The 8,151-nt window shown below is 41.8% G+C and overlaps 1 protein-coding gene across 1 annotated transcript; it reads left to right on the forward strand.

Annotated features, from left to right (window-relative positions):
- The first annotated feature begins 2,747 nt into the window (after nucleotides 1–2,747).
- Nucleotides 2,748–7,359, forward strand: arl4aa (ADP-ribosylation factor-like 4aa). Its single transcript, XM_086039423.1, has 2 exons — nucleotides 2,748–2,949; nucleotides 4,798–7,359. Exon 2 carries the CDS (start codon nucleotides 4,893–4,895, stop codon nucleotides 5,493–5,495), a length of 603 nt encoding a protein of 200 aa, XP_085895549.1. The 5' UTR covers nucleotides 2,748–2,949; nucleotides 4,798–4,892; the 3' UTR covers nucleotides 5,496–7,359.
- The last annotated feature ends 792 nt before the right edge of the window (nucleotides 7,360–8,151 follow it).

Below are 8,151 nucleotides of genomic sequence, written 5' to 3' on the forward strand. Positions count from 1 at the left end.
CATCCAGGCACCTTCATGTTGCTGCGCTGGGACGCAGCTGTCAACTTGAGCGATCTGCGCAAGTAGTTGCGCTGCGTTTATCCAGCGCTTGCTTGTTTTACTGACGTACTCTGCCGTTACATTGCAACACTTCATCTTCGGCCAACGAAATGGACGAGACACAGTTCAGTTCAAACTGCTTCTTGTTAATGGAGTTGTCTGGCTGAAAGACACATATGCAGACCTCCGAGAAGCAGGGCCATTCAAAGGTGGGGGGGTAGGCGTGCATCTGAGCCTTGGGGTTGGGGCAGACCATTTGAAGGGCCATCCGTCAGCCCTGTACTTCCTCACACAAAAAAAAAAATCAATGTACAGTAAATTCCCATGAAAATGTACATACATTTCCAAAGAAATGAAAAAAAATCCCCACAAAAAAATGACCAACATTCCCCAGAAAATTGGACAAAAATTTACTTAAATGTACTTTAATTCCCACAAGGAAAAAAATATTGTACAAAATAAAATAAATCGATCAACAAAACTTTCCACAAAATGGACACAAATTCCTACAATAAATTGACTAACATCCCACGAAAATGGACATATACTCCCACATTTTTATTGTGACAAAAATGGACAAATATTCCCCCAAAAATCCCCAAAGGATGGACACAAATTCTCCTAAAAAAATGGACATTACAAATAACAATTCCAACAAAATCGACAAAAATTTCTAAAAAAGTAGAGAAAAATACAAATAAATGAAAAACATCCCTCACAAAAAGTAATATTCACACAAACTGGACACACTTCCATTTTTTAAGTCAAAAATTCTAACAAAAGTGGATAAAAGTCCCACAAAATTGAGAAACATTCTCCACAAAAATAAAACCAAAGAAATCCTTATAAATAGACAATTATCCCTCATAATAATATACAAAGTGGAAAAACACTCCCACAATTGGACAAAAAAATCCAAGCAAATGGACAAACATCTCCCACAAAAATTGGGAAATGATTACCACAAATTAAACACATTTTAATATGTGCTGCCATCTAACGGGATTATTGTGACATTACACTCATGGCCTGCACTGTGAGGCCACCCCCTGGCTACCCTCATACCTAGGGGAAAACTTTGACATCTGTGATTTGGCTATGACTGTACATACATATGCAGAGTCACGACACGGAAGATAAGAAACAGGAAGTGTAGGTAAACAAACACAATGCTCTACGCTTCTGGCGTGTGGACGTCATGGCTAGTCATACGCTTTTGTCTGCATTGTTTGTTTCCCATAAAGACTAAGAACTATGATTATGCACTTTTGATTTTTTAAAAAACAGACAAAAGTACAGACCTTAAAATGTACTTAAACACACAAAATATTTTGTTTGACAGTAAGCCTCAATTTGGAGTGGTAAAAAAACAACTGCTTGACTCCGCTAGTTTGAAGAATTGTCCTTATTTGCTTGCTGTGAAGTGAGCTAAGTTGAGCTGGGGAAAAATTTGACCTATTATGAGAAAAAAATTGTAATCATTTCCTTGAAAAAAAAGATTATATTCCTCTGAAAATAATTGTATATTTTGAAAAACCATAATGCTTTTTCCACACACTGTAGTATTTCCCCCCAGCATGGCCCTAATATAATACTCTTTTGTATATAAGAGTTCAACTGCACAATGCATAATGTCAGCGGCAATTGTTGACTTCTAGGGACATGTTTAGATGTCAATTAAGAGCTACGATGAAGGCAACAGGCCATCGGGTCAAACTTGACCACAGCTGCTCGTTTTTCAGCCACCCCCGCGCACCCTAAAAAAAAAAAAAGATAAACACGTGCACGCTTGTAAGCATATGTAGAATGTTTGCATGTAAGCTATGCGCCATCTGTGAGCACGTGCATAAGTAGTCATACCAGTCACACACTAAATATAAAATCAAACAAAGATCAGGCCTTGCATTAAGCCAAGACCTTTTTAGGGCTGCCACGTGTTTTTCCTTTTTCAATTCCCAGTAATTATTTTCATCATCTACTTATGCTCCATATAATTTACAAAGTTTAACACTGATGTAAATGCATAAAAAACAATATAAGATTTACCAGAGTTAGGGGTAGTTCTTACAATGGCCATCACTTGGGTAGGAGGCGCTGTCCAGACATGTGCTGCACTCACTACCTGCTTCTCGACCAATCATTTTAAATGCAAACAAGGGAGGGTGCATGGCAGCGTGCACGCATGCGTACACAGAAATATGGATGCTATGCTAGCTCGCTAAGCTAACTGTTGCCATGAGTGTAACCACTAACCACCAAACACACGTTCAGTCTGATATGGTCCTTTACGGCGTATACAGTATTAAATTCGCACGCTTCATTTTAACGGTTGGTGTGTGAACGGTTGTAACGGAAAAGGCGTATTGAAACGAAAATAGTTATTTTATGACATTAACAAAAGTTACTTAATCATTTGTGGAAAGTGCCAATGTGTTTGAACCATCCTCAGCCTAATTCACACAAACAGCGGTAATAACAAACATGAAACGTGCTGGAGAAATTAGCTATCGCTCTGTTGTCTTTAAAGTCTTTAATCGTCAAACACAACAGCTAGAAGCAAGTTGTGACTCAACAGATTTAAATATTGATAAGACAAGTTTGACAACAGGTGATCTTCGTTCCCGGGCGTATTGCTGATTGACAGCCGTGGTGAGCCAATCATCGGTCAGACATGAGCGGGAGTGAGCCAATTGCGTGCGGCGGAGAAGTCGATATGGGCGTTTACTCAGTCTGCTGAACTCAGGCGTCGCCAGTCTGGTCTACGACGAGCTCCTAACACTGCGGTCGGCGAGTTCGCTTCGAGCTCACCGGGGTAGTGGGAATTCGACATTTTCCATCTTTTAACGGCGAAGGACGGCTTTTCAGCTCCGCGAGAGCGACTGATATTTGCGCTGCTGAGGGCTCAGACTGGTAGGTTTCAACCGATCTGCTGGTTTTTCCACCCGCCCTTGTGTGCAGTCGCCCCCTGCAATTAAACAGGTTTACGTGTTCGGTTAAGCTCTACTGAAGGTATGCGCCACACTCTACGCTAAACTATACGTGTATCTTTAAAAATGCGACAAAAGAACTCAATTGAAATGGTTTCGGAATGTCGGTGATTTATTGAAAAAAAGATTACAGCCACTGCGATATTTACGTCTTTTCGTGTGCATGTGTTCTTTGTATGTGCTTCTGTGCGCATGATAAGTGTGTCATGGTAGTTTGGATCATGTTCTCACACTGTTATAAAGCAGTGTTGCATAATTCTGCCTTTGTTTTCTTTTCACTTATATAATATTTAGTTACAATAGTGCTCCACCAGTCTTTATTCTGTCATAGGTGGTGACTCATTACAACAGGTTCTATTATGAACCGGTACATAAATGGCGCGTTATACATAGTAAATATTACCCCAAAATAGAGACCCATGTTTTTTTAATCTATTTTTTAGCTAGTGACCCGAAGCTTTGGGGATACTGTATAAAGTGTAACATCGCTCATGCATATGCAAGTTGGAGTTAATTGATCAGAATCAGTTGCAGGTCAGGGTTAGTTTACCAGGAAAGCTCAAAACAGTTCTGTACATGAAGTCAAACTGGTTCATCTTAAACGGAGCAGCATAACTGGGAACAAATCCAAACGTGGGATTTCCATGTCATTTGGCGAAAGTGTTCCAAAGAAATTTTAGTTTTGATAAACACTTCCGAGGTGTCCTAATAACATATCTGTTGGGTGTTTTTGCAAAATACCCCAAAAAATCAAAGCATACTTTTCACCTTTTTTTATGAGCCTTGCTGAAATTTGCCTGCTTGGCGGGGGTCATCGCTCACCCACCCAGGGGCAAATGCCAAGTATGGCCTGAGAAGTGCACACAAGCCCACACAAAGACAGTAAATTCATTGACTATATTGTAAACTGATATGTGCTTCCAACAACACTGCAGTTCTGCTTAGCTTTTGGCTTTAACATCATAGCGTTTCCTTGTAGTCTGGCCATCACCTAAAGTTACGGATCTTCGCTGAGCTTCACTGCCCAGGCTGACAAACTGGGTTGGAGAGGTACTATGTCAATTGATTGAGTCTTGATGTCACTATCTGCCAAAATTCCGAAGAGATAACTCATAAACAGTTTTTCAGAAACAGGCAAATAAAACGTTTACTGGTGGACTCATTTCACACTACATGGTTAGGCAGGCCTTTCAGAGAGTCAACTATTTGTGCTGTATATAAGCTATTAAGTCAATTTTCCGTTATGTCTGCTTAAAGAACCTCTGAGACAAGCTTTGAGTGAAATAGCCCAAGGATCAAGAATTTGAAACACATTTGCCTTTTCCAGCAGTCGTTAGCTACGGTTTTGGCTTTGACGTGATAGTGCTTCCGTAAAGTCCGGCCATTGCTTGAAAGCAGCAGATGTTCGCCCAGCCTACCTGCCAAGTCATGGAGAGAAACTCAATGTTGCGGATGGAATTATTTATGGAAATAGTCAAAATTTGATGTCACAAATTGGCAACATTCTGACTGGCTTGCTCACAAACAGATTTTGGAAATAGACACAACACAAAAGACAGTCCACTTTGATTTCGGTTTTCACCCTTGATGAATGGTCCGTCGCTCCAGGAAACCAACCATTTGCATATAAGCTATTAACAGGTGAATTTTCCATGTGTCCCTTTTTCAAAAATGTCTTGCAATTTCAATAAATGGTTCTTTAATGTCACTGTTGTGATACTGCACCAGTAAAACAGTGTTTCATAATAAATAACCCTCATTGTGCTTTCAGGTTCTTGCTGCAGCCATTTTGGATAATAAAATTACACAGAGGATTAGTGGGTGAAAGTTGGCTCCAATCCTGCCGGCCCTTCCCCATGAGGAAAGATGGGGAATGGCTTATCGGAACAGCCTAGCTTCCTGGCGAGCGTACCCTTCTTCCAGTCCTTCCACATCGCCATCCTTGGGCTGGACTCGGCCGGGAAGACCACCGTGCTGTACAGGCTGCAGTTCAACGAGTTTGTCAACACGGTGCCCACCAAGGGCTTCAACGCTGAGCGGGTGCGGGTGTCCCTGGGGGGCCACCGCTCCGTGACCTTCCAGTTTTGGGACGTGGGCGGCCAGGAGAAGCTGCGGCCGCTGTGGAAGTCGTACACGAGATGCACGGACGGTATCATTTTTGTGGTGGACTCGGTAGATGCCGAGCGCATGGAGGAAGCCAAGACCGAGCTCCACAAGATCGCCAAGACTTCGGAGAACCAGGGGGTGCCGCTGTTGGTGGTGGCCAACAAGCAGGACTTGAGGCACTCCCTGGGGCTGCCGGAGATCGAGAAGCTCCTTGCGCTCAAGGAGCTGAGCCCGGCCACGCCGTGGCACCTGCAGCCCGCCTGCGCCATCATTGGGGACGGGCTCAGGGAGGGCCTGGACCGACTCTATGACCTGATCCTGAAACACAGAAAGGCGATCCGGCAGCAGAGGAAGAAACGATAAAGACTGTGAGTTACTGGTGAAGGAATGTCTGGAGTTGAATCCAGCGTCTACATTGTTGTCTCAGTTCTCTGAGCTGAAAGGTTTGTCAGGCTGTGTTCACACTTGTCATGCTTAAAATGACCTCTGGTGCGATTGCTGTCCTAGTGTAGTTTGGTTGGTCCGTCTAAACCGCGGAGTGCAACAAAAAATTGGATTCAGACCAGCCTGAGACCATGTTCTCATTCATCCGGTTTGGTCAAGTGTGAACCTTATCACGTGGACTGAGGCCACTTGAGCACTCCGTCTTGGTCTGCTTGCAAGTGGACTCTGATGCACTTACTGTAGGTTCACACTTGAGCGCAAGTGTGAATGCTACACAGATCAAGGCGGACAAAGTCTTTGTGAAGGATTGGTCTCGGTCTACTTACAGTTGAACTCTGGTGCAATTTGGTTCACTTAAGCTCACGTGGTGAATGTGACGCAGACCAAGTAGGTGGACTGAGACCGCTTGAAGACTTGGTCCCAGCAAATGTGAACGGAGGTGGTTTGGTTTAAGCGCGAACGCTAAATTTCATCCAATTATGAAAATGCAAATCGAAACGGACCAAAATTGCCCATCTTGTATGTGTTTGATCCGGACCGGAGTACTGTTCCTGCGTTTGAGGTTAGTTAGTTTCAAATGAACTCTGGTGCGAGTGCTCTGGTGAAGTGGTTTGTTTGGTCGAGTGTAAATGCCATTATTGTGTACCAAACAAGCAGACTGAGTCCGCTTGAAGAGGTGGTCTCGGGCCCACCTGTAAGTGAACTGTAAGTGGTCAGGTTTGGTTCATTTAAGCGACACGAATCAAACAACCAATTGTATCATCTATCTTTTTGGTGTGGACCACTCTGGTCCCGTTTTCTTCCGTTAAAACAAACTAGTGTTACTGCTCTACTCGTTTGATTTGTTTGCTCATCTCCGAACGCTATCGCCTGTTCCTGGTGTGCACCAAACAAGCGGATCGAGACTTCTTGAAGAAGTGGCCGACTCAATCTGCTTGCAAGGACATGCTTTCTAAGGCTGTCTTCACTTCATGTTACATTTGGTTCAGTGAAAACAAAACTGATGCGATTGCTCCACTAGTGCAGTTTGTTTTCATCCAACGTGGAACCCCGGTGCGCACCAAACAAACAGATAGTGACCGAGATAAAGTCGTGTTCAAGTGACTACCGAGACTTCTTGAAAAAAGTTGTCTCTGTCCGCTTGCAAATGAACCTCTCGTGCGATGTGGTTCACTCTACGTGGAGCAGCGTTAAAACGACAACAGAAAAGTAGGGAACTCCCAAGTGTGAACACAGCCTTTGGTCATGTGACCATGCTGTGGATCAGGAAGTGATGTGTAAAGGAACAAAGTATGACGATGTGAAAGTTCAAGACATGTATGGATTTCAAGATGTGGTCTAACACTCAGAAGGTTTGGGGTCTGGAAGGGTGGTACAAGATGTTATTGGAATGGTCAGCGTGGTTGCTCTATTCTTACCAAAAAAATATTTTAAATTAAAAAAAAAAAAAAACAACAACTAGACGGGTTAGAAACATCAATGAAATTTTCACTTTTTTATGCTAACTCATCACTTTTTTATTTTTTAACACTTCATAGACTCTATATGTGAAAGCAAAGTATTATTGTGCATTTTCAATTGGTTTGGTTGCTCTCTTCTATCACCCACCTAAAGCACTTTAGATGATCACTTCTTATGGAGTTTACAGTTTGTTAGCTGGACTTTTTTAAAATGCATTATTTGACATGTTTTGACAGATGCTGTTTTGAGCCGGTTGCCGCTTTGTCATGACCTTTTTTTTTTTTTTTGATAAATAAAATCCTATTTAGTGCACTGGTGAAAATGCTGTCCAGCCTGTTATTATGACCACGCTTGCCACTTTGTGCTTTGATTCGGTCTGCATTTATTGTATTTTTATATTGCTAATTTGAGCTTCCAACAAAACTTTTTTTCAAACTGTTTTTCAGCTCTCCTTAGTTTTGACAAGATCGTGCCTCAGACAGTGTAGTCCAGAGTGAAAATGGTTTACTCAGCCTAGTTCCACTCTTGTCTCAATTTCGCAAACATTTTGAAGAGGGCTGAAGATTTTCTTGTTTGTTTAATGTTCACACTTGATGAGTGGGCAGACACTTCAGAGACCAAAAGTATTTGTATACAATCTATTAAAAAGCCACATTTATTTACAGTCTCCTTTTAGTATCTTTAAACCTTTAAAAGATGCCCTTAAAAAAAATACAAAGTCAGAATTCGCCATGTATGTGCAAACGCAGTAAATTGAGTTTGTCTTTTTCCAAAAAGTCAGTTTGCATGCAGGCAAAAGGGCAAGAAGGCTTTGAAAGAACCACAGATTCTTTCTGTTCTAAATACCTGCATTTGCCTGGACTTGTTGCGCTCAATTTATGACTAAACCATCTCTAACATGTGTTTAAAGCTGCTGTCCTCCTACAAGGCTTGCCTTGACAGTGCTATTTTCCCATTTTTAATATATAACAAAAACGTTTCCTTTTTGGAGACCTAAAACTAATTTCAGAATGTACTTTTTTTTTTTTTCTTTACTTCTACTAATACCATTTCTTTTAACACAAGTATCTGTACTTATACTTAAATACTGAGTGTAAATACTTGTCCCACATCA

This window comes from Filicampus tigris, chromosome 8 (assembly GCF_054856515.1).
Source record: "Filicampus tigris isolate MCC_2025a chromosome 8, RoL_Ftig_1.0, whole genome shotgun sequence".
In the NCBI taxonomy this organism is placed as follows: Eukaryota; Metazoa; Chordata; class Actinopteri; order Syngnathiformes; family Syngnathidae; genus Filicampus; species Filicampus tigris.

Excerpts from the sequence above, each read along its gene's own strand:
- arl4aa (XM_086039423.1), top strand. The coding sequence starts at position 4,893 with ATGGGGAATGGCTTATCGGAACAGCCTAGCTTCCTGGCGAGCGTACCC.